This window comes from Myotis myotis, unplaced genomic scaffold (genome assembly GCF_014108235.1).
Source record: "Myotis myotis isolate mMyoMyo1 unplaced genomic scaffold, mMyoMyo1.p scaffold_m19_p_1, whole genome shotgun sequence".
Classification (NCBI taxonomy): Eukaryota; Metazoa; Chordata; class Mammalia; order Chiroptera; family Vespertilionidae; genus Myotis; species Myotis myotis.
The window spans coordinates 219924801-219950585 of record NW_023416313.1 but is presented as its reverse complement, the minus strand read 5'-3'; the positions used below and the strand labels follow the sequence as shown (position 1 = coordinate 219950585).

The window sequence follows — 25785 nt, the reverse complement described above, 5'->3', positions numbered from 1 at the left end:
TGCGTTGTGTAAAGCCAATTTATTAAAGCAATGAAAGCATGCACCTGCATTAAAGAAGCAAACCTATATATATTTGGCTTATGAAGCGCAGGTGAGCTCTCAGTTAATCGGAAGAGCAGGTTGGGTGGGGGTCGGAGGTATTACTATATACCCTCCCATCTGCAGGTTTCAGAATTCCTCTGCTGACTATTTTGGTACAAATTAATTCTCAAGTTCCCTTTTTACATTGCTGTGGCCTTCCCAGAATTCACGAGAAGCATCTGGCAACTGTGTCTCGAAGAGCCTTGCTGGCTTCTCTGCTTAGGGAGTAAAGCTGCCCCTTTTACCTTTCCCCCTCCCCTCCTTTCCTGCATTCTCTCATTAGGGAGGCTTTTAACCATTTGCCCTCGTGTCCTTGGCTGAGGAAGATAATGGTTTGTTAGTTACAAGCTGGCTGCCAATAGTTTTGCCTTGTTTTAACTTTCCTGTCTGTTTCCCTATTCCACTTGCCCTGGAATTTTCCTAGCTCCTTACTGCCCTGTAACAAAATGAAGACGGTGGGTAGAGTGAGCCCTGGTTGGCTGGTAGACTGGCACCTGTCACTACACAGCCCCACCTTGGACCATCCCATGCACAAAATAAGGACCTTTGCTTGCATTCTCCACCGGAAGTGGTGAGAGTCCAGACCAGGACTGTTAAGGGGGGACAGGTTCCTGGGAGCCTGTGTCTGTGCCTCGGGGCTTCCTGCACTGTGGGCCTCCCCTTCTACACCCCCACTGTGACTCCAGCAGACTCAAGGGCCATCCTCGGAGCAGCCGCGGCTCGGTGGCAGGCGCAGCACACCCAGGGGCCTGAAGCGAGGCCCCTGTCCTGCTCAAACTCCACACAACACAGCCACACAGGCGGGACCAGAGATTTATTTAGGCCAACAAGTGACAAGAGGGTAGAGCATTCAGGAGTGGACCCTGCACCCCCACAAGGGCTTTCCCAGACTACACGGGGCACAAGACTGAACGGCTCCCTTGGGGCCTGGGGGCTGCTGTGTGCTCTCCACCGCCCAGGACGCCCGGGGCACCGGCAGGGTGCAGGCCTCCATGCCAGCCAAGTGTCAGGACAAAGGTGTCTGCAAAGGCCGCAGACTCCCCACAGCAGCCGGCAGGGGGCCCAGCGCTGGTTCTCAGGGTGGAGAGCCTGTCCCCGGGGCCAGCTGCTGGAAGCGGTGTGGGGAGGCTCAGAGAAGGGCAGAGACTGCCAGACAACACGTGGGGCTGGAGCTCACGTGTGGAGTTTCTCCTGCAGACTCAACCTAATAAAAGTGGCCTCCTCGGGCGATATTCAGTATGAAAAGCAGCTTCAAGCTGGGAGATCTCTCCGTTAAATGCACAGCTGGCAATTCTTTTTGGTTTTGGGGGCAGTCCTGAAATGTACATGCAGACTATAGGCTCCCTTTCCAGCGGCTTTGAGGGTCTATGTGGAACCGAAGGGTGTTTTCCAGTGGAAGTGCTCCCTGTGGCTGGCTCTGGGCGGGCCGGGGTGCCTTGTGGGAGAGAACCAGCGGGACTCCTGCCCTGGCGCCCGGTGCGCAGGCAGCGCACAGGGTTTGGCCCTGATGGAAAGGATGGCCCAGGGAGAAACAGTACTGACACAGGGTTACCGACACCAGGCCCAGGAAGCTGTGACGGCCTAAGTACAGCAGTGATTCGATTGGGCTGGGGCTCTGGTTAATTTTGCTTCTTTATGTACAGAGATAAATGGGTGTTACTGAAAGTCGTAGGACAGCTTCCGGGGGGTCATGAACTCTCTGACTATCTCCTCCGTGACCTCCTTGCGCCGGGCCTGGTGCTCCGCGATCAGGGGCTGCAGGACCTCCACGAGCTCCTTCTTGAGCTCCCCGGTGAGCATGGCTCCGCTGGTGTAATCCTGCGGGGAGACACCATGAGAACAGCTCCGCCCCATGGCCTCGCTCGGGACAAAACCCTGTCCATTACACTTCCCTTCTGAGCGCGAGCGCTACTGCCCTCTCACAGCGAGGGGGTCGAGGGGAGGCCTCACCAACCTGCGCTGCAACTGAACTCCAAACACAGGGAATGAAGGACAGCTCCGCCAGCCCTCCCAGCTTCTGTACAGTCTTTGCTGAATCTCTGACCCAAGCCCCAGAGCAGCAAGGCCAGGGCCATGGCTAACGTTTGGGCATCGCTTAGGTTTTCTGTGGTGCACGGACCTCGCTGCGTGTGCACGGACCTCGCTGCGTGTGCACAGACCTCGCTGCGTGTGCATGGACCTCGCTGTGTGTGCACAGACCTCGCTGTGTGTGCACAGACCTTGCTAAATGTGCACTGATCTCGCTGGTGTCTGCCTGACCTCGCTGAGTGTGCACAGACCTTGCTGCGTGTGCACGGACTTCGCTGCGTGTGCACAGACCTTGCTGTGTGTGCACAGACCTCGCTGTGTGTGCACTGATCTTGCTGGTGTCTGCCTGATCGCTCCCGCAGGCCCACTGTCCTGCCATGGAAACCCTCCGCCCGCAGCACCCACCCAGGGACACTTCCTAGGTGACCCGCCTCTGCTGTGTGGCTGGTCCTCACTTGTGCTGTGACCACTTTGAATGCTGTTATATGAGGGGCTCTTTCTCTAGCAGGGGTGCTTCCTTGGAAAAGGTCCTGGGAACTGGGAAACCCGAGCACAGCTGTGGACATTCTTGGGGTTCTCCATCCCACGGCCAAGCTGCTGCCGGACACGCTGTGCGGGGGAAGCCTGGCAGCATCTGGTTTATGATCGTTGCAAATGAAACAGCAGCATAAACCCTGCTAAGTTGGTAGGGGAACTGTTTTAACTTCGATGCTCTGACAGAAGGATTAAACCCTTGTGTTGGCTACTAAGTAAAGAGTAGCCTGCAGTTTCTCTCTTGTGAATACCTGTTCATGAGGTTTCTTGGCCCATGGCTACGGACCAATCCACCGCCTCCATTTACTCTCTGGGGCTCAGACCCCGAGGAAACGCCGACTGCCCCCAGCTGGCTGCCAGAGCCCTCCAGGTCCCGAGGAGCGAGCTGGGGCGGCCGGGACGGGCCTGTCCTACCTTCCTGATCTGCTCCAGCTTGTCGTCATCCTCCAGGAAGAAGGTCAGGTACATGAAGGACACGTCCACGTCGCAGTTGCCCCCAAACTGCCTGTGCTCCTCGATGGTGTCTCTCCCTCCAGAAAACGCGTGCTTGTTGACCTGCGCCAGCAAGAGACACACAACGCTGGGGGTGCTGGCTGCCCTGCGGGAGCCCAAGGGCTGGAAGTGGAGCCAGTGACGGCTTCAGCCCAAGCCCGTCAGATCCTGACCAGAGGGAGGAGCCCCACCAAGTGGACTCAGTGGGCCCACTGCAGGGAAGGGGCAGAGGTGGGCTCGCTTTGCACTCCCCACTCTCCACTGACAAGAACAGAGTCGAGAGCTGGAATTGGGGGCGAATGTCCTAAAAGTTTTCTCAGGTGATGAGCTTCAGACGACCAGGGAGGGGCGGCCGCTGCCCGGGGCAGGCGGTGCTGTCACTGGTGAGCAGGACAGAGCCCCAGCCTGGCTGCTGCCCTCCCCACTATGAGAGGGAACGGGAGGGAGGCACAGATGAGGGCTCAGGAGGGAAAGCTGACCCTGGACAGTACAGAGGTGGAGGACCTTCAGGTAGGGCTCACCTAACCCCGGCACTTTCAGGAGCAGACGACAGACTCACAAGCTAACAAATGCATTTCAGGACTCACTGAGGAGAATCTTAGAGAAATCAGGGCCACGAGTGGGAGAAGAAAAGCTGAAACGGACAAAGTTCCTCCGTGTTCTTTCAACGAGGATTTGAGAAGCAGCTACAGACAGAAGGTGAGTGGGGTGGGTGGAGTCGGTAAACTCCAAGTGGAGGTGGCCCCAGGACAGGCCACTACTGGATGCTCTGGGACCGTCCAGAAGCTCAGAGGAACGCCGGGCACAGGGAGGCAAGTGAAACCCATCCTCTCCAGGAGAAAGCAGCCACTTCTGAGCAGGAGCTGTATGCCCACGAGCTGTATCTGCTCGGGAAAGGAGGAGGCTGGGGAGCCGCATGCTCAGCAGGCCCCGCACAGAGGGCAGCGGGGAGGGGCGGGGCTGGTGGGCTGGCCACCTTCACTTCCTTGACAAAAAGAGCAAGTCAGGAAATAAAATCAATGTCCTCAAACGCAGAAACTGTGGAAAATACAAAATAAACAAGAAGAGAAAACCACCACGTATTGGGCTCTCCTGAGATCCACACGCCCTCAGGCAGGTGCACTGCCTGCTGGAGCCTCTGGTCTTGTGGAGGCCCCTGTGCGTGCGGGCATCTTCCCAGGCACAGACTTCCTGGGACACCAGGTTGCCGAGTGGCTTACGTGGTCCTGATGTTGGACCTGGCTCGTCCTCAGTGATGCTGGGCCTGACTTTCAGGGAACCAACAGGAAGACAGGTTTGGGCCATGGTGGAGCCAGTCGGTGGGGACTGGAAGGCCACTGCCTGGATCCAAAACGATGGAAGCCAGTGAGATGCACCAAAACGATTCCATGTAATGAAACTGCAACAGGAAGGCTGTCTGGGCTGAGGGCGGGGCTTGATCCAACCACCAAGAGCCAGCGAGTTCCCGCTGCTCCAAATGAACGAGAAGGTCAAATTGGCACAGAAGCCCGGAGACCAGGGCGGGGAGGGGCCACTGGTCTGACAGGATCCACATGACAGCCCACAGGAGGCACACTGTGGCCCACCCTACTATTCAACTATTCACTTTCTGAGCCAAAAGCTAAAATTTGGGCAGTGCTTGACAGTTCACAAACGCTTTCTATATGGGATCTCATGTAAGCCCTGCCTGTCTGTGAAGGGGACGACTGACCCACGTCACAAATGACAACTGGACAGCCAAGGTCACTCTCCAACAGCGAGTAAGAGGCAGGGCCAGACAGTGGCGGACCTGGGTTCTAGTCCTGGCCCTCTGCTTCCCAACAGGGTGGATGCAGGGCAGCTGCCCAACCCTCTAAGCCTTGATTTCTTCGCCCACAGAATGGACACAGCCTCCTGGTGGATGTGAGAGCTCCATGAGATCACACAGGTCAGTGCGTGGCAGGTGACCAGGCAGCCACACCCCTGCAGCCACACATGGCTACTGTGCGATTCTTGAGTGGGGCAGGTGCCCTCTCGGCCGAGGAGTCTGATCCGGAGTTGAAGACGGGCATGGAGAATGAGCACAAAGGCCTGGCCTGCCCGTCACAGCAGCGTGACCTGCGTGACCCTGGTGGCCTCTGCAGCCGTGTGGCTCCTCACACTCACTGCTCGCCCTGCTCTGGGTCTTTGCAGGTCTCTAGGTGAATGAAAAATGCCCCAAAGCCAAAAGTGACTGACTTCAAACAACACCTCAAAAACAATACAAAACGCCTCTGCTGGAGGGAACAGGAGTCCCTCCCCTACTACCCCCCACACACTCCGTGCTCTGCAAGTTTCCGCCAGAAGCAGCTGTTCATAGTATCAAGGGTTTCCCTGCTGTCCGCCAGGAATTGCCTGGGACTTTCCAGAAGGGTCAGGGCCAGGCAGTGACTCAGACAGTTGCATTATGTGCTTCAAATACAGTTTCTGTCCCTCCCACTGTCAACTTCCAACCCATAGACCCACAATCGGTTCCCAATAAAACGTCAACAGCTTTGTAGGGCAGTGAGGGGACTGTCCTATCTGCAGGTCAGCACCCAGCAACAGAAGTGAGGCCTGAAAATACGGAAGCTCAACCAACTCCTAGTTCACGTGTCCCTGGTGACTCAAGAGCCCGGCTACCTGCCGGGCAGGGCAGGGCTGTTCCACTGACGGGCATCTACCCATTCTGGGGCTCAGTGAGAGCTCTGGGAGGAGAGCCCCCAAACCCACGCTGGTGGTGCTGCTCTGGCCAGGAGCACTCTGCTGGTTTCCAGTGGAAACCTGGCCGAGTTGTCACCACTCTGGGCCTCATCCTTCTCACCTTTGAAAGGAACAAACCGCTCGCCCAGTGAGAAGTAGAACAAGGACGCACGAACAAAGTGCCTGGCCCGGACCCAGAATACAGCTCGTGCTCAGAAATAGACTTTCCTCTGCTGCCTGTGTGACTTTAAAGAAAACGGCCATGACTTTGCTACCAGAACACAGCGCTGATGAGAAAAGGGAAAAAAATGTAAAGTTTTGCCTTAGTGAAAGGACACAAAGTAAATTCCCCTGATATCTGGGAACAGGGACAGGAGGCCTCGAGTCAGCAGGGGGACAGTTTTCAGTCCAGGATTTCAGCAGCCCTGGGGCAGCGGGTACCGAAACGACAGAGAGCTGGTGCGGGGGTGCGTGTGCCTGAGCATGTGGTTCTGGGGGCACAGGCGGTCCCCCGCCCAGCGAAGTGCTCACCTTGGTCTTGATCTGCTTGGCAGTGTCTGTGAGGAAGATGGAGGAGTTGGGGTCGCTGGCACTCATCTTGGTCTGGGCCCCCTGCAGGGCGGGGAAGAAGGTCGAGTGCAGCAGGGCTGGTTTAGGATAGCCGATCCTGGGGGCGACGTCTCTCGTCATCCTGAAGTAAGGGTCCTAGGGGAGAGGGGGGCCTTTTGAGGATGGCTGGAAGCAATACTCCAGCTTTCAGCCCATCAGCGTCACCTGACAGGCCTTCACAGCAACCTCAGCCAGTTCACAGAACCGATCCCCCAGCCCCTCACCCCAAGCCGCCTTTCCCACAGGTGAGTGCCGGGAGCCGCCCGCACAGCCCAGACCTGACACCCCGTTGCCTCCTCACCTGGTCGATGGCACAGGGGATGAGGCACTGGACGTCCGTCTTGTCCCCAAAGATCTGCGGGAACGAGTTGCTGAAGGAGGGAGCAGCCTGGATGGCAGGAAAGCTGATCTTCCCTGGGAGCGAGGACAGAGAACCTTTACACACGGCAGCTCCTGTCTGGTTGGTTATCCCAGGGAAAGGGATGAGCAAAAACAGGCTTTCTCCTCATTAGACAAGTAATCATCATTAAAGAAAAGCAGAAAACTCCAGAAAAGTAGAAGAAAAAAATCCATCAACTCAATTTGTGTCTCTTTTCATCTGTTTTCTCTATTTCTACTTATTTCAGTTGTGATTATACTATTTTTACCCCTTGCCCTTTCACTCTGTAGTGTTTACCCAGGTTGTTGTTAAATATGTTCTACTCTATAAACGAATCGTCTACATTTAACCATTCTCTGCCCACTGGGCATTCGGATTGTTCCTCATCGTTTAATTATTACAAATTATGCTCTCTTGATACAGAACAGTCTTCAATGTTTTGTTAACAATGCTCCTGTGATCTGCTGAGACCTGCAGAGGGGGGACTTCTGGGACTAAGGGTATGGACCTCGCGTCACACTTGACAAGTGGCGCCCAGCTGCAGCTCTCGGGTCCTCAGGTGCTCTCAGGTGCACGCTGTGTGCGGACACAGGAACTCCCAAGCTGTCTGTACCTTTCCTACTTTCCTGTAAGCCTTCCATGGATGGCTGGGGACAGGGGCGGACTGGCACCCCGGGTACAGCTCCACATGCCCAGGACAGTGGCCAAGGGCATCACATTGCCTCATGTCCCGAGGAAACCCCCTCTGGTTTACTCTTTAAAGAGACAAAGTGCAGAAGCCACCATCGCAGCGACAGCTCAGCTCGGGGCCACTACTCCCTTCTGATGGGCTGGGGCCGGGCGCAGGCAGCAGCGGCTCCTTACCGATGCAGTCACTGTCCGTGAAGCCAAAAATGCCTTTCACTTGGTTGAAGGTCACGTGCTTCTGAATCTTCACCACGTTCCTGTAGAAGCCTGGGCTCATCCTGCAAACACCGTCAGAATCAGACACAGGTCCGAACCTCCTGCCCGCTGAGTCCCCCTTCCTTCTCCTCACAGCACTTATCACCTGGTCTATTACTGATGAGCTGCCCGACTCTGCGGGTTGGAAGGTAACCTGACAGAGTGGCTGCTTCATTGTGTTATTGGCTGCTGTATCCCAGCAGCAGTCTGGCATGTAGCAGATGCTCAATAAATACCTGCTGAATAAGTGGGCGGAGCGAGCAGGCAGAGGGGTTAGCTCGCTGCCCAGTCACACAGTGACTACTAGAGGGCTTGCTTCTGATGCTCTAACATCACGCTCACTGGGGCAGACTTTGTTTTGCCCACTGCCGTGTTTCCGGGGCCTACGGCGTGCCTGCCACTGAGAGCACATGGTGACTGTTTCACTGACCTCCTGGGAGAGGGCCACCCCTCATAGTGCACCTTATACTAGAGGTGGCCGAGGAGGAGCTTGGGTGCCGGAACCAGAGCAGGTGCCGGATCTGCCTGCCAGGGTCGGCTCCCAGGACAAGGCGATGCTTGATCACGGGTTTGGAAGAAAGTGGAGGAATGCTGAGCTGGGAGGGGAGGGGCCTCTGGGCAGACAAGAACATGGACAAATGGGAGGAAATGGAACTGTTCCATCTGGAGGGAGGTGGCAGCAGCACCAGACAGGAGCGGGCCCACTCACAGAGGGGCTGCGTGCTCAGAGGGAAGTGAGAACTTGATCTTGAGGACGAGGGAGTGCTGGGAAAAGCCTGCGCGGGGGACCTGACCAGACCTGTGATCTAGAGAGTGCAGGCTGGAGGGGACCAGAGGTCCTGGGGGGCCATAGCAGGGGCCGAGGGAAGAGACTGCCGAACTCATGGAATGAGTTCTAAGGAATGGGAGAAATAAAATGAAGTGCTATGGAAATGGTAATAACAGTGACATCTAAGGTCACATCTAATCCTATTTCATGCACCAGAAGTGTCTCACCACCATTAACAGACGTGGTCAGACTCAAACCTAGGCCCGCCTTCCTTCCAAGACCATGTTTCTCCCAGACACCGTAGTGCCGCTAGGGGCACAAGAAAAGTGATTTTAAAAAAAATCTAAATAATTTCCTAACACTTTCTTGGTAGTCATTTGGGTTAAGGTTCAACCTCAGAGTTTTAATTTAAGGGTTTTTAAGCAGTTGATTTAAAAACCTAGACTGGCCCAGCTGTCCTGGCTCAGTGGTTGAGCATCAACTTATGAACCAGGAGGTCACGGTTCAATTCCCAGTCAGGGCACATGCCTGGGTTTTGGTCTTGATCCCAGTAGGGGGCATGTAGGAGGCAGCAGATCAGTGATTCTCTCTCATCATTAATGTTTCTATCTCTCTCTCTCTCTTCCTTCCTCTCTCTGAAATAAATTTTAAAAAATGAAATAAACGACAGATTAAAATCCTAGACTGGGAGGGAATGTGTAACCAGGGAGTCTTTCCTCTGTGAGGAGAGACAAAGACCCTAACTTGGTGAGACTGATCATCCTTGGAGAGCGACTACAACACAGAGTACTTCTCGGTCAGCAGCTGAGGATGAAAATCGCAGCCACTACCCCAGGTCACAACACTCAGTAAAAGCAGAAAAACGGTCACGGGGCCTGAGACCACCCGAGATGTTTCAGATTGAGCCGTCCTGAGGACCTGATGTCCACATCTGCTCATTCAAAAGGCAGCCATGCGTTCTCTCCGTACCCCATGTAGTCAAGGTCAGAAAAGATGAAGGTCTTGTTGATGTCAAAGCCGCAGGCGATGATGTCCTTGGCATTTTCCACGGCGTAGCCATGGGCCTGGTCCAGGGTCAGGTCCTTCCACAGGTACTTCTCGTCGTCCGTCATCTGGATGACCAAGGGCACATTGAACACGTCCTGCAGCCACCTAAGAGACACGGGGAGAGGCTGACATCTCGTTTCCCCTGAAGAAAAACGCCCTTTGGCATCTGAAAACACAGTTCCAACGAACAGCTTGTGTCAAGGCCTCCTTGTCTGCAAAATCACGTGATCTTAGCATGCTGTTTATCTGATTATTGGTAACGATAAGGGCATTGCCAGTTACTAACTCAGAGCGCCCTGCACAGCTCTAGGCTCGCTGTTTCACATGCCTTCCTTGTAGCCTTACAGTGATTTTACGAGGCAGGTATTATTATTTCCATCTCGCAGAGGAGGAACCTAAGGCTCAGAGCCGTCACTGTCCTATGGTCACATGGATAGGGAAGAGAAGATGTGGCACCGGTGTGAGGGTCGCTGTCACCCATGTCCCTCTAAAGTGACACCAGGAACGAACCGAGTGAATGGAGGCCACAGAGGCGCCATGTCCCTGACACTGTGGTTGTTCAGCAAATGTGGACTGGTCCTGTCCTGCTGTTTCTAGACACAACTTATACTCGCCGCTCCTGACTTGCTAATAACAGCGAGGAGAGTCACAGAGCCAGGACTCACTTTGTGAAGATGAACGGGATGAGGTGGCCGACGTGCATGGCTTCGGAAGAGGGGCCCCTGCCCGTATACAGGTAAAACGGCTTCTTGTTCTCATAGGCATCGAGGACTTGGTTCATGTCCCTGAAGGAAAGAGGAGAGAGGGAACTGTGATTTTTCTGGGGGGAAAAGTCGAGGTGCCAATGCTCACTTGGCAATGTTCAGACAAACACAGGAAAGAACTAGTTTGCTGTTCTTGGTGTGTCTGTAATGGTTCTACTGACATGGTTTCTCCTGTGCTTGTTTTCAGAGCAGAAGACATGGGAGCTCGGGATAACGTGTTTAAAAGATGGACGCAGTTGGGCAGCCACTGGAACTCTTTCGGAATTTTTCCAAATATCAACACCGATACACCATCTGCTTTGTACACTGTCCTGGGTGACACCAGGCCAACATTGTGCAGTAACTGTTTAGAATCACCCAGCCCTGTGGCTCCGGAGAGCCAGACTGGGGGCATCAGAGGGGTCCACAGAGCCCTGCCTTAGGGAGGGGACTGGGAAATGCGCCCGGCTCCCTCAGTCAGGTGGGACCAGGTGTCTTCTTCTGGGAGTCATTCTGGAATCAACCGCCCTCCCAGGACGGGGGTCCACCAAGGCACACAAGGGTCCTCCTTCCTGACTTTGCCTCAGCAGCACGTGGCTGCTGTTTCCCCATTGTACCTGCCCAGGCCCCGCCTTCAGAGATGCTGATTCTCAGGGTGGTTGTGAGATCTGGAATCTGTATTTTTAAAAGGCTCTCCCAGTGACTGCGATGTGTGGCAGGTGTGAAACCACCACTCTGGGGTGTGACTATCCCTTGTTTCTGGGCCAAGTTCCCCAAAGTAACAGGGGAACAGTCACCTTTTCCGGAGGTCTGCTGGCCTCCAAATGGGACTCCAGCCTGTGCCAGGGTGGCTGCTCAGCTTGGCTGATAGGACCACGAGCAGTCTGCTTTTCTGTGCTTAGTTTTTATCCCTCCCTCCCCTGGAATGAACACACCACCTCTGAAATAAGGAAATAGTAAAACACAATTTTGGAGGAATCCTTCTTTGGCTTTCACAACTAACCAATCAAATTGCTTGGCTTCTAGAGAAGAGCAGGCAGTGGCCACCTGAGCGGACTGGCCACCTTTGTGGGGCGTCTCTGAGCACTCGCTGTGCAGTAGGTCTGGGCGGGGTGCCTCAGGGACTGGCTGGAGTGGATGAGGCTCCCGTTTCTGGAAGCTTTGCGAGGATGGTTGGGGTAGGGACTCACTCAGCGGGGGAGGGCGCCCAGGCAGCACCTATGGTCTGTTTGCAGGTGGACATTGGGTGCTATCTCATCGAATCCCCTATTTTATAGATGATAAAATTAGATAGGGGGTGTTCTTAAATTTGAGAATGGCCAAAAGCTTCAAGTCTTACACCTCCATCAACTGACACAGGCTACAGCGCAGATGGGCCTTGAAAACACGCTCCCTGAAATAGCCAGGCACCCACGGCCTCACGTTGTGTGTTTCTATTTTAAATATATATTTTTATTGATTTCAGAGAGGAAGGGAGAGGAAGAAAGAGATAGAAACACCAATGATGAGAGAGAATCATTGATCAGCTGCCTCCTGCAGGCCTCACGCTGGGGATCGAACCCACAACCTGGGCATGTGCCTTGTTCAGGAATTGAACTATGACTTCCTGGTTCATAGGTCGACACTCATACTGAGCAACACCGGCTGGGCGTGTGATTCTATTTCTACGAAATGTGCAGGACAGGTAAGTACACAGACAGAGAAAGGAGATTCACGGTTGCCAGTGGTGGTGGGGGAGAGGGAGGAATGGGGACTGGCTGCTAATGGGTAGGGGTTTCTTTGGGGTGAAGAAAATGTTCTGGAATTAGTGGCGATGGTTGCACAACCTTGTGAACAGACTGAAAACCACTGAACTGTGTACTCGGGAAGGGTGACCTGACCCTCATTCAGGAAAGAGCTCTGAGCACATTCTGCCCGTGAGGAAGGCGGACGAGGCCCGCATTTCTCTGCCACAGAATCTGAAGTGTGGGGCCAACTGCCGACCTGTGACCTGTGCGTGCTCCTGCAGCCGCGAGTGGGAGAGAGCAGAACGCCCCACCTTGGACCATAAATTCCATGAACATAGCCTCGAAGATGGGCTGGCCCGAACCCAAGGTGATCTGTCAGGTGGGAGAAGCAGAAACCCTCCTGGAAGCTGCTAGTTTTCTGTTATCTGCATGGCACTTACGGTCTAAAGTGGGGGTATCTGGTTGCAGATATGCTCTATTAGTTTCTCTTCTGATATTATTTATGAGCAGGCCCGCACAACAGAAGGAAGAGGGTACGTAATTTCAGGAAGCCTTCTGCTTATGGTGTAGGCAACGCTGAACTTGGACATAATCTGGCACGAATCTCAGCCTCTATGAATGTAACCTCCACCTTGTGAAGTGGACAGTTTTTTTTTTTAATCCTCACCCGAGGATATTTTCCCATTGATTTTTAGAGAGAGTGGAAGGAAGAGGGGGAGACAGAGAGAAACACTGATGTGAGAAAGACACATCGATTGGTTGCCTCCTGCACATGCCTCAACCAGGGTTGGGGATTGAGCCTGCAACCAAGGTACATGCCCTTGACCAGAATCAAACCAGGAATCCTTCAAATCGAGGGCTGGCACTCTGTCCACTGAGCCAAACCAGCTAGGGGCGTGAAATGGACAGTTTATTGATGAATAAACTAAGGGCCAGAGGGTGAAGGGACATGTTACTGACAGGGGAGAGGTGGGTCCGAGTCTCTGACAACTGCCTTCCATTTCCACACAGTATCAGGCAGCCTGAGGAAATAGCCCCAATCACTTAGGGGGGGAAAAAAATATATATATTTATACACACACACACTTATTTAAAAATTGATTTCAGAGAAGAAGGGTGAGGGAGAGAGAGACAGAAACATCAATGATGAGGGAGAATCACTGATTGGCTGCCTCCTGCATGCCCCCCACAGGGGATGGAGCCCGCAACCCCGGCATGTGCCCTGACCAGGAATTGAACCGGGACCTCCAGGTTCATAGATCAATGTTCAACTACTGAGCCGCACCGGCGGGGGCCCATCCCTCTTTGAATTCGAGAGGAAGGGTGAGAAGTCCTCGGGAAGGCTCACCTGTGTGAGAAGAAGATGCCCCTGCGCAGGAAGCGGTGTGGTCTCTGGCCCGTGGCTCGCTCTATTCGGTTTATCAGCTCTTTGTCAATTTTACTGCTTCCGAACCGAACTGGGAAAAAGAAGAGATGACTGTCTTAGGGGCGGGAGGTTGGGGACCAGGCATTAAGGGGAACGTCGCAGCGTGAATGAACCAAACCCTTGAGGCCTCTGCTCCTGGTCCTTCCCCCACATGAAGTCCAGGGTCTTTTGTACTAATGATAACGAGACAGCTGAGATCACACCCAGCAAAACAGAAAACAAACTACAGGATAAAATGCCGTTCTGTCTGGGACTGGATTCTGATGGGAAACACCTCTAGAACGCAGTCTAGCCAGCAGCTTCTCACGTGCGTGCGCACACACAGTTGCTTATTGCTCACTAAGGTAAAATTTATATACACCGACAACTATATTTTTTAATATCTTTTAATTGTTGAAGTGAATTAATGTCTGCCCTTAAGTGGATTTTTCCTTATTGATAGTCTATACTTAAAAATCACGGAAAATGGCTGTGGCTTGGGTAAGAACGTTTTGGTTGATTCTCTGACGGTTAGCAATGACCGCAGAGTGAGGACTTCCCTGAGCACGAAGGCCCTTAAGGAAGGCCCTGGAAGTGACAAGGGGCCGCCTGTGAGCAGCGACCCCCCTTCCGCTGAGTTCTAGACTGCTAGCTTCATAAACGGCATCACTGGAGGAGACACTTAGGCAATCTGTGACTGACTTGTCACCACTAAGTGAATTTCAGGAGGCCTTCTGCTTATCGTGTAGGAAACTGAACTGTAAGGTACCCATTTCACCAGACCTTTCTCAAGTTCTGAATTGTTAAAAAAGGGAAAAGGTACTACTACGTTATCTACTATAGATCATTATTTTGCAATAAGCTTTATTTTGTTACTTTATTTAACAATCCTTTAGGAATATAATGCACCATCAAAATATTTTAGGGTATATATTTTGTTCTTGGCATTGAAGCTTGACTGATTTATGATTAATATTAAAAACACCAATGGAATCACTACTAAAAGTCTGGGCTTTTCCCAGGACGTACCAATGAGCTTGTCATAGTCAACACCTTTTGCACTGCTCGTCTGTACCGTCCACGGGTCCACAAAATCCTCTTCAGCTTCCGTGGCATCTGGGCCACTATCCCCCGCAGGTGCCGGGTTGTTTGGAGGGCAGCCAGCCTTGTAGTCCTCCCCCATGGCCGCTTTGTAGCTCATTTTTAGTGATAACAGCTTCTTCACTGCAGAATCAAGTTCATCCTGGACACATAGGAAATCGGGTGAAGGATGAAGATATTGACAGTAGCTACCTTTTGCTGAATGTCACTGCTGCCACGTGGCAGGCACCGTGTGGTGCTTTCACACACGTTGCTTCATTTAGTCTCACGGCAATCCTGGGAGGCAGGACTTGTCACTGTCCTTTTCCAGTTGAAGAACCTTGTTACTCAGAGAGGCGAAGGAACTTGCCCATGGACACACAGCAAGAGTGGGCCTGAATGCATTCTACTTTTACCTGCCCCTCTAGTGCTACGGATTACCACCAAGCACTGTGGGGATAGACACAGTAACATATCTACACTGTTTATGACAGTCACTACACCAGAGTCTCAAACCACTGATGCAGAGACCACGCGGGACAAGATCCTCTGCTCCACTATACTGAGTTCTGCATAGGCTGACAAGAATAGTTACAGAAACCTCAGCAACCATGCCACCAAGGATAATAACAGCAACTCAGACAGACAAAGGCCAGGAAGGACTGGGGGCTCTCAGGTCACAGCCCGAGGAGGGTCCACGGGAAACCGCTGTGCTGCTGCCCCAAGTGTCTGCATGTTTGTGGTTTTAGAATAAGCATAAGGAACACAGATGCCAAGTGTCTCTGGGCGTTCTGGAACTCTGCTGGACTTCTCTCCCAGGAGCCCTCACCAGCCACCCCTGGAAGCCTGGCATTTCAAACAGGAGGCCTCATTAGGGAGCTTAGTCATGTAATGCCCTAAAACTCCACTCCCATAATTGGCCTGGCTGGATCAGCTCACACACAATATCCACAGTCCGATTTGCTTGCAAGGAAAATACAAACATTTCCATGTAGAGTTTTTACGTAATGTGTTATCAACAGGACTTCCAGGGGACACACGCCAACGCTACCCTCCACTCGGAGAGCCACTCAGCCAGGCAGGACATCTGCCACAGAGGACTGCTCTTTTAGGGTGGTTAGCAGACAGATTTGTGTTGCAAACTCTGAAACTATCTAGAATTCATTTAAACCAGTCAGAGTTGTGTAATCAGTAAGCCCACAGACAGAATGTCTGCCTGGGTTAGATGGGCAAGTATGTCTTATTCACCTCATTTCTGCACTGTCTAGGCTCAGCGCTTACATAAAAATAAATGTTAGGCCAGCACAATCCACCCAGCTAACTGTGGGAAGAATGACTTTGCTTGGAAATGCACTGCAGTCAATGCCTGGCTGTGTTGACATTTCACACCCAGTCTCACCTAGCTCTGCTTGCAACCAGGTGGCTGGATGAAAGCTAAACACTGAACCAGGTCCCTGCTGGAAGACCGGCTGGAGTCTGAATGGGACTGAAAGAGGCAAGCGGGCTCGCCTCGTCTCTTCTTGTTCCCGACCTATCATGAACGGGAACACTGCAGCAGAATTTAAAAGCTGATGTTCTGAAAAAAGCTAGACACAAAAGACCATGCACTGCTGGATTACACAGAGTTTGAATGAACACAGGCAGAACTATCCAGGGTGAAGGGGTCAGGGTGGCCTCCCTTGGGAGGGGAGGCAGTGACCCGGGGGGCCTGGGGATAGCTTCCGGCGCTGCCAATGCTGTTTCTGCATTTGGGTGCTGGTGACACAGGTGTGGATCTTGTGAAAATTCAGCGAGCTGCCTGCTTATGACCCCGGTGCTTTTCTGTATGAATGGTGTACTTTGATTTTAAAAGTTTACTTAAAGTAAAAGGAGAAATAAAGCTCTGGTCTCTATCCTAACTCATACGATCCAGTGTCATTTCCCGAGTGCTGCTCAAACTGCACACGGCCTTGGCCACTGTCTCCCAGAGTCCCCAGACCTGGCCTACTCCCCAGCCCCCAGAGCGTCCCTGCTTTAGTGAGCTGCTGTTTCCAAAAGCAGCGGGTCTCACTCCCTCTGTACATGCCAAGAACCACGGCCCAGACAGATGGCAGACAGTGGTGAAAGCTCGCAGCGCCCGCACGGACTGGTGCTCCCAGGGTGGCTCAACTATTTTGCTGGAAGGGAATTTCTAAAACATCAGGTGCTTCTATTACAATACATTTCAGGGTTAGATACAAACTTGCTTCTGAATTTCCATCGTTTAACTCTGGTCCCAGTGTGCAACCCCTGCTCTGTTTTTACTGAGTGTCAGCTGACTCGGCTTGGTCAAAGACCACACTTGGAAGGGTCATGCTACTGTGCTAAGTATCGTTGGTTTGCTAAAATAATGAACATAACTGTAACTAAGAATTACTAATGAAAATATTTATTACATGCTATTCAAATTTAATGTTAAATGGACAAAATCATCGTCAAGTTCCCAAAATGGGTCTTTAGAGTCAATAATCAACAGTTGGAGGGGGGACTGTGGGAGATTTGCTGGCCGGGGGAGGGACCAGGGGAGGTTGGCTGTGGGAGCGCACTGACCACCAGGGGGCAGCTCCTGCATTGAGCGTCTGACCCTTGGTGGTTAGTGCACGTCAGAGTGACTGATCAACCTGTTGGTCATAAGGGTCACTAAGGCTTTTATAAATATATATTAAAAAAAAATATTTAGCCCTAACTGGTTTGGCTCAGTGGATAGAACGTCGGCCTGAGGACTAAAGGGTCCCAGGTTTGATTCCGGTCAAGGGCATGTACCTTTGTTGCGGGCACATCCCCAGTAGTGGGTATGCAGGAGGCAGCTGATCAATGTTTCTAAATCTCTATCCCTCTCCCTTCCTCTCTGTAAAAAATCAATAAAATATATTTAAAAAATATATATATATTTAGCCTCATATATTTAGCCTCATCTATTGAGCCCTACCTGGTGTATAAACCTTTTCCTGTGCGTAACCAACTCCCTCTTTTTGACGTCACTTTCTTTCAGTATTTATTTCTTTTAAAATGTAATGGTTTATTTGGGGTCCAAAGAGTCAAAGTACTCTAGTACGGTGAGCGTGAAATGGTTGACACATCTGCTGAGAGCCTGGGAAGACATTTCCGAAAATGAGGTCACAGGGGTTGGCGGACCGCACTCTGAGACGCAGGGCAACCACAGCAGAGCCTCTGCAGTGACCCCAGGAGGACAAAGAAAGAGGAGAGGACGCCAGCAGCTGGATTTCAGAAGCTGGAAAGCTGACGGACGATGTAACTGGCTGAATACGTGAGAACAAATGCTCGGATGGCGTGGAAATACTGGACAGCAACTGGACTTAGACCGTGTGGAATCCCCAGGTGACTGGGGCACCAGTGGCCTCAGGTGCTTATGGCAGTGAGGGGGAAGGGGGCTATAAAAACAGGAGCACTGGTTGAAAGCCTGTTTCAGAAGCAGTTACTCAGGCCTCTACCTCAGGCTCCTGACACAGCTGAGTGAGTGCCTCTCCCCCGCCCTCCCGCCCCCCAAGGCTTAGTGTCTAGAGAGGGAGAGTGAAAGGGGTCCACACCTGGGGCCCTCTGCCCGGCAGGGGCAGCACACTGGGAACAGGGAGCTTGGGGAAGGATCACTCAGCCCAGCTCCTCCGTCCTACTCAGAGGCACGACGCTGGCACCAGACCTGCACCTCGGGACAGCAGGACCCCCTCTGGGGACTCTACTAACCTCGAAGAAGAGACCTGAGGACCCTGACAGTGAAAGTTCCCCAACAAAGGGGAGCAGCCTGGCGGTCTCCAGGGAAGGGACACCTGCACCGATCTGCTCCTCCCACGTGCACGAAGCCCAGCCAGCGTCTCTGCTTCCCTCTGAAACGCCGGGGCCAGCCAAGTACCAGCTGACACTTGAGGGCTGCCTCTAATGTGAAGGGCAGAAGGAAATGGAGTTTACAAAGGGGCAGAGAACATCAGGGAAATGACCACAAGATCTCAGAGCTAAAAGGACACCGAACCTATAAAGTAAGAGCAGGGCCTTATGAGGAAAGGAACATTCAGAGATTAAATGAGCTCTTGGAAGTTAATAATCATGGGCTAAGTGAGACACCACAGGAGGGTTAGAAGTTGAGGAAATATACCTGAAAGAACAACAAGAATAAAAATAAGAAAAAGAAGTAAAAAAATAAGGTCAGAGGACCTGTCTCTGAATTTAAAAAAGTCAGTCAAGAAACAGAGAAAACAGAAGAGATCAAAGAGATACTATCACTTCTGAGGTTTAAATATCACGAACTTCTGGTTTGAAAGGAGCACTGAGCAAGCACCCATCCCAAGAAACTTCAAAACCCAGGCACAAAGAGAAGAGCCTGCAAATGCCCGGCAGAAAGAACAAAGGAATCACCCGGTTCGCCACAGCAACCCCAGCACAAGGGCTTCCGAGACTGAGGGAATACACTTCCCCTTCAGATTTCTATGCGCAGCATCGTTATCAAATATTAGGTAAAACAAAGACACTTTCAGACTCCATAGAGCCCTCAACATTCTGTCCTTGGCAATAATTTCTCAGAAACCACTGGCGGACTTGTGCTGCCCAGGGAGAGCTGACCCTGGAGGAGAAAGACAGCGTCAGGGAACAGGGACCTACGGAGGCGAGGAGCGCCGGTGGGCGTGAGGAGAGCCTGCGGCGGGCAGTGTGGGGGCGAGCCGCCCGTCCAGGACAAAGTAGGGGAAGGTCTGGGAGAGACTTCTTCAAGAACTTGATCGACGGGCTGATGGGAGGGCCTCCAGGGGAAATTCACTCAACCGAGGGGGAGAGCCTGGACCCATTACCACGAGTCCATCAAAAAGCCAAGCAAAAAGAAATCAGGATAAATTGACGCCCGAGAAAACGAGCTGGGCAGGAAAGGAAAAGCCCTCTGTACACTCAGTGGGTCTGCCGGGAGCGTTGCCATGGTCAGAATAAGGTCAATGCTAACATCGACCAAGGGACTCAGGTATCAGGGATGGGAGGGAAGGAGAATGTTTGTGCAAGTGCCAGTTCCTCATTTTCCACAGTCACAGCCTTCACCTGGGCAGTCAACAAGGAGCACTGCATCAGGGTGGTTTTTTAGAGATATGGGGATTATATATTAAAGGAAGCAGCTAAAAGAATTGAAAATACAAAGGAACCTCATTTCTCAAACTTAATTTGTTTCAGAAGGCTGTTCGAGAAGTGATTTGTTTGAAAACTGAATCATTTCCCCCCCTTAGAAGTAGTGATAATTGAATCAATCAGTCCCAGGCCCCCAAATGAGTCCCTTTCTTATGTACAGTACATGACTAATGTACTATTTATAAGTACACATTTCTTTTCTTAAATTTATCAAACCACCCCATACTAGCCTTAAATGAATTTTTCATATACCATTGCCTTGGAAATGCTATCACCACTAACTGCTTTTTTTCCCTCACCCCGTCTTTCCATGAAAACAATAACAACAGTTTTTCTATATGTCCAGTTGATGGTGATTGCAGTTTTGTGAGCATTTTCACACCCTTAGCAACATTAGCACTGCTCATGGCCTGTTTATGTTTTAAAACTGTGCTAACCATCGATTTCTACAGCAACAATAGTGTTCTCTCCTTTATTTGCTGCCCGAGACACTTTTTGTCATGTTGAGGTATCAGCATGAAAGGGTTGTCAGGTTGAAAATGAAGTTTTGGTTTGACAACTGAGACACTTTTTTCTGTGAACAACTTGGTTGAGAACCAAATTGTTCGAGATGGGAGACATTCGAGAAACGAGGTTTGTACGTGTTTCTGGGAGCAGGAAATGAGGATGGGCGGGTGGATGACTGCTGCATTTCACTGGCTTTTCTTTACCTCACATGCATCAATAATGTTGATAAAGGAGAAGACAAATGTAAGATTATAGCCAATAGAGTTATAGTCAGTTATTGAGTCTGCTCCCAGGACACACAATCCAACAGACTCGGCTGTATGCACAGGAAGAGCTCAGCAAAACCACCCACCTTGGACGCCTGCCCGGCTTTGAGGGCTCTCACGCGCTCCCCCTGAGCAGCTATGCTGTTGAACAACTCCAGCGGGGAGGCACACCCCTGCTCGTCAGCCATCTCCGAAGACCGAGGCTTACAGCTGGGCAATGGAAGAGTCGCTCAGTGGTCCTGACAGACTGTGGAAGAAGAGGGAGAGAAGGGAGAGAGATTAATGAGGACGAAAGGGGCTGCTGGCTTCCAGCTTTCAGGGCTGCAAAGGAGGCCCTTCCTAACCAAGCCGGAGTGTGCCCGTGCAGGTCCCAGGACAGAGGCAGGACTTGTGCTCGCTGAGGGGCAAACACTAAAGGGCTTTACTAACCCCAAGTTTAATAGCCCCAGACCCATTTGTCAAATTGCTCTTTACTCTTTAATTGTGTTGCGGACAAGTTCCCAGACCTTTGCTGCTCTGATCAACCTACCGCTGAACAAATGGCTTCCTGGCTGGCCAGCTGCTCGGTTCTCAGACACGCAAGGTCTGGGGTAGAGGGCGGAGCCTTACCCTGCTGGGTTCCCAATGAGGTAAGAACTATATATAACCTGTCCATTAGACATGCTGCCTTACTTAACAACAAAACTTTGAAGATGTACCTAATAGTCATTATTTACTCTTAACCTTGAGGGGGAGGGGCGCACAGGGGAGGCCACCGATGCTGCCTTGGGGCAAAGGCCGGCCACATCAGTCCCCTCCTGGGTCAGTCACTTCCCCTTTCTGAGGGTCAGCTTCCTCATCTATGAAGTCACACCATCAGGAACCTCTGCACCTACCTCAGGGGCTGCTATGAGAAAAAAGGACATGGTGACACTTTGTAAACTGTAAAGCAAGAACTAAATTCATCACGAGCATTGTGCGTGAGGGCTCCAGGGCCGGGCTGAGCCCCCCTCCACCTGTACCTGCTGCTATACCTAGAGCACGGAGGATGACAGGAGGCTATGACAGAGCAGCTCTCCCAGCACTTCTGTACTTGGTGTTGTCCTAAGCACCTTATGCATATCAATTCACCGAAGCCTTATGAGCTAGATTTATCTCCATTTCACCTGTGAGTAAACTGAGGCACAGAGAGGTTAAAAACTTTCCCAAGATAACACAACACACTGACGCAGTTTGATCCGCGAGCCCACGCCCTCAACTATTACTCACAGGTCAGCTACTGGAATGAGCCTCAGCCTCTCAAATGTGAAGTGGAACAGGCATCACAACACTAACTGCAGGACGGTGCGTGGATAAGTGCGACGATGCAGGGAAGTAAACAGTCAGCCCAGCATGGGCCCCGGGTGGAGGTTTAATGAACAACTACTTTGTTTCTTAATTAAAAAATTGTTTTCTGGCCCTGGTGGGTGTGGCTCAGTTGGCTGAGTGTCATCCCAGACACCAAAAGGGTGACGGTTCCATTCCTGGTCAGGGTACATGCCCAGGTTTTGGGTTTGATCCCAGTAGAGGTGTGTGCCCGAGGCAACTGATCTCTCTCTCTCCCCCCTCCCTCCTCTTTATCTCTCTCTCAAATCAATAAAAACATATTAAAAATTTTTTCCCTAGTAACTATGAATCAAACACATATTTGAGGGGTAATTTACTTTTATTTATCCATTGTTAAATATTTATTTCAAAAGTATGTGAATTTCAACGAAACCATTCTTTGTATAATTAGAGACCGTAATACTGAAACCAGGATGGGTTTCTTTCCCTTCCTTGCTGAAAACCATCTCAATTCCCAGAAAGGGAAGTTTGGTGAGATAACAAACTGACTCATATAACAAAGCTCAGTTCAGGGAAGTTTGTAAAAAAGGGAAGGAATGTGGAAGAACCTTCTGATTGGCATGAGAGAGGAGAAATACTCAGGCCCATATCAAATAGCAAAGTGAAGAAAATTACTTCTGGCCACAAGTGATCCAATATCGTGTGCAGATACTTTATACATGATCCTGAATTTTCCCAACTTTCAAAACTGGATGCACAGTTCAGTAAGTCCTCATGTAACGTCATCAATAGATTCTGCCACTTTATCCAGTTAACTGCCACAATATTTTGAATTTAATTATAGATGAGTAGGGTGTACAAATGGTTAAGCAAAATGACACAGAACCAATTTTATCCTAGGGTAACTGATATAAACAAGAGTTAAGTTCCTACAGCATCTCATCAACATTATCAGTAAAGTTCTAGTCTGTGAGTAGGACCAAAATCAAGTACAGATGGAAATTACCCTTAAAAATTCCTAGGGAAAGTGCCAGGTACAATGACTGGGTGATCCCCGGACAGCTGATCTTCCCTGAGATGGAGCAGGTCACTGCAGGAGATCAACCAGACACACTGGGCCTGCATTTAGGGTCCGTGTTGTAGGGAAGAAAACAGGAATCTTTAAATATCAGAATCCCATTTAAGAAGAGGCACGTGGGAACTAAACCCGAGTGAGGGAAAGAGGAGGTCCCTGCTCCTGTGATCACAAGGCAGCTACTCACTGCATGGGAATCCCCACACTATAAAGCGTGTGTGTGTGTGTGTGTGTGTGTGTGTGTGTGTGTGTGTGTTTCTGATGCAACTTTGTGAGTGAGTGCATCAGGAACGGTCAGAGACAAGGAGAACAGAGCTGCCACTTCTCTCATTTCCTGCACCCACCCATTTGCCACCGTTTCTCCCATCTACTCAATATCCTCCTTTATTTCTTTGTTAACTAACTTTTAAATATATTTTATCGATTTTTTATAGAGAGGAAGGGAGAGGGATAGAGAGTTAGAAACATTGATGAGAGAGAAACATCAATCAGCTGCCTCCTGCACACCCCCTACGGGGGATGTACCCACAGTCAAGGTACATGCCCTTGACCAGACTCGAACCTGGGACCCTTCAGTCCGCAGGCCAATGCTCTATCCACTGAGCCAAACCGATCAGGGCATGTTAACTAACTTTTAGAATTAAGTTTACCGTGAGAGGTTTTTAACCCAGAGTTTGGAACCTCTGGAATTACATCACTTTTGGCATGCACGTTGGTATAAATGGGGTTCTAAGCAGAGTATCCAGGTTTCATTACTTTTTCGAAGGGCTTCTGAGATGCCAAAAGGCTAAGGACCATTGTCTTAAGTGTTAACCCCATAAACTGCAAACAGGGCTTTGAGTCTTTGTTAAGGAAAGCTGCTTTACTACTTAACCAAGCCTATAATCTAAAACAAAGAAATGAAGCTGTAATCTGCGAAGTCATCTATTACCTCCTCTACAAAGGCAGGGGGAGTGTAAAGACCAATCCGGCATACTCCCCAGGGGACCACAGCACACTTTGGAGACAAAGCTACCAGGCTCTGAAAAATTAACTCAATTCCTCTTTCTAAACAACACGGATCTTGGGCTCATTTTGAAAGGTTCCATTGTGGAGGAGCGTAGCGGGCACCCGAAGAAACTGGGATGAAAAGAATCACAGAACGGCACCATGGAACATGACAGTGATCTCATCTCGCAGATAAGATCAGAACACACCCATTCTGCAATTTTGGAGGTAGGTGGCCTCAAGATAGCCAATTCTGGAGCAGCCGGGGACAGCCGAGAAGGAGACCCAGGAGAGTCTAGATGCCTGGATGCCACCAGAGGGCGGGTACCATCCTTCACATCCATCAAGTTCCCAGAGGACAGGAAGGTGACTTCTTCAGAGCAAGGTGTTCTTTAACCCTTCTAACCTGAGAACAGATCATGTTCACTTTTCCTTTTCTGAACACTGAGAGGAAAGGTTACTTTTCTCTCCAAACAATAACATGAACATCATCTTAAAAGGCAAAGAAGACATTAAGCTATAGGAAGTCAGGCATGAGGCATTTTTTGAGTATCACAATGAGACGGCTAATCTGTTTGGATAATGACTACTTAAGGAGGAGGCCTCGTCAGTGAAAAATACGACAGCCAACAGGAAGGTGCTAAAACGCCGACCATGAAACCAAACAGGCACCCCCTCCCCCAGGACCTCCATTCCCTAGGGAAGCTGTGAATCACCTGAACGTTAGGTCAGTGGGTTGAAACAAAATGTACAACACCCTGATCCCAAGAGAGACAATCTCTCACTCTTTAAGCCAAGGTTTCCAGCACTTTGGTAAAAGGCTGGCAAAAATACGAATAAGCTGCAAGCCTGACAAAAGATGGCAGGCAGTACGTACCTGGTCTGAGCGAGACACTGCAGAGGTGGCCACTGGAGTAGTGGAGACTCCCAGGGCAGCAGCCTCTTCTTTTATACTCTTTCCCCCTTACTTTCAGTTTCCTTTTTAAAAAAGCCCCTTTATTCTCTTTTCTTTCTGTTTACCCCACCCTGCAACTCTTTGCAGAAGGCGTTTCTTAGAAATCACCCCGTTTCTCTTAAACACTTGAGCCTCTTGACCAATTCCTGACGAGACAGTCCAATCAGGGGCTGCGTGTGTGTGTGTGTGTGTGTGTGTGTGTGTGTGTAGGTGGGGGGGTGGAGGGTGGAGACCAATGAAACCCACCCGAGAGCCGAACTATTAGCTGGTCATTGCATCAGCCACCCCATAGCGCACGCTGGCCTCCACATAACCTCCTCGCCAGCTTCCCGTTTCACACCCTCAGTCTCAGGGTCAGAACCGAGTTTACATGGGGTCGTGGGGGGCGGAAAGGAAGGCTGTATGTGCCCTGCGGCTACTGTGCACCAAGGCGGCGCCGTGCGGTGGAGAGATCAGCCCCGGGGTCACGCGGGCCAGGGTTTCAAAGCCAGGTTTGGCATGTTTCGATTTCAAGACCTGGGGCAAGTCAGGTTACCTCTCTGCTTCATCCTCGGTTTCCTCTTCTGTGAAATGGGCATACCGGAGCCTCCTTCCTTTACCGTGGAGGGGACTGAGGGTGATATTAAAAGCAAAGCCCCTGGCTCGTGGCAGACACTAGAGGAGGAGGAGGAGGAGGAGGAGAGGATGAAGGGTCGGTGCCGGCGGCGGCGCAGGGGGCGAGGGGCGTGGTGGCAGCGAGCCGGGCTCTCGGGATACTCCGGATCCCGGCGTGCAGGCGGCTCCGGGAGGGCGGGCCGTGGGTCGCCGCTCCTCCCTCACCTCCTCCCTCCTTCCCTTTCTCCCTCACTTACCGGCCCATGTGGGCTTGTCGGCGCCGCCGGTTCCGCGTCCAGGCGTCTCCTAAGCGTCCGTGGAAACGCCGTCCGGTCGGAAGCACTTCCGGCCCGGCTGCGCCATCATTGGCTGTTCTTGCGGGGCGGGACGGAGGCCACCGCTGATTGGTTGGATGCCTCGGCGC

At 51.4% G+C, this 25785-nt stretch overlaps 1 protein-coding gene across 4 annotated transcripts; it reads right to left on the bottom strand.

Moving 5' to 3' along the window:
• Positions 1-25773, bottom strand: WARS1 (tryptophanyl-tRNA synthetase 1). 4 transcript variants are annotated; one of them, XR_004968808.1, is made up of 13 exons: positions 25619-25773; positions 25303-25421; positions 20532-20692; positions 14486-14699; positions 13400-13508; positions 10247-10366; positions 9504-9686; positions 7688-7788; positions 6746-6858; positions 6367-6540; positions 3058-3198; positions 1663-1899; positions 1-1567 (listed from the first exon to the last, which is right to left on the bottom strand). XR_004968808.1 is itself a non-coding variant. In XM_036317028.1 (12 exons), exons 3-12 carry the CDS (start codon positions 20631-20633, stop codon positions 1738-1740), a joined length of 1419 nt encoding a protein of 472 aa, XP_036172921.1. In that variant the 5' UTR covers positions 20634-20692; positions 25303-25421; positions 25619-25773; the 3' UTR covers positions 1-1737. The 4 variants fall into 4 exon arrangements, 3 of the variants coding, with proteins under 3 accessions (XP_036172921.1, XP_036172930.1, XP_036172940.1); XM_036317028.1 differs by having other exon boundaries at positions 1-1899; XM_036317037.1 differs by lacking the exon at positions 25303-25421 and having other exon boundaries at positions 1-1899; positions 25619-25771.
• Positions 25774-25785: the final 12 nt, after the last annotated feature.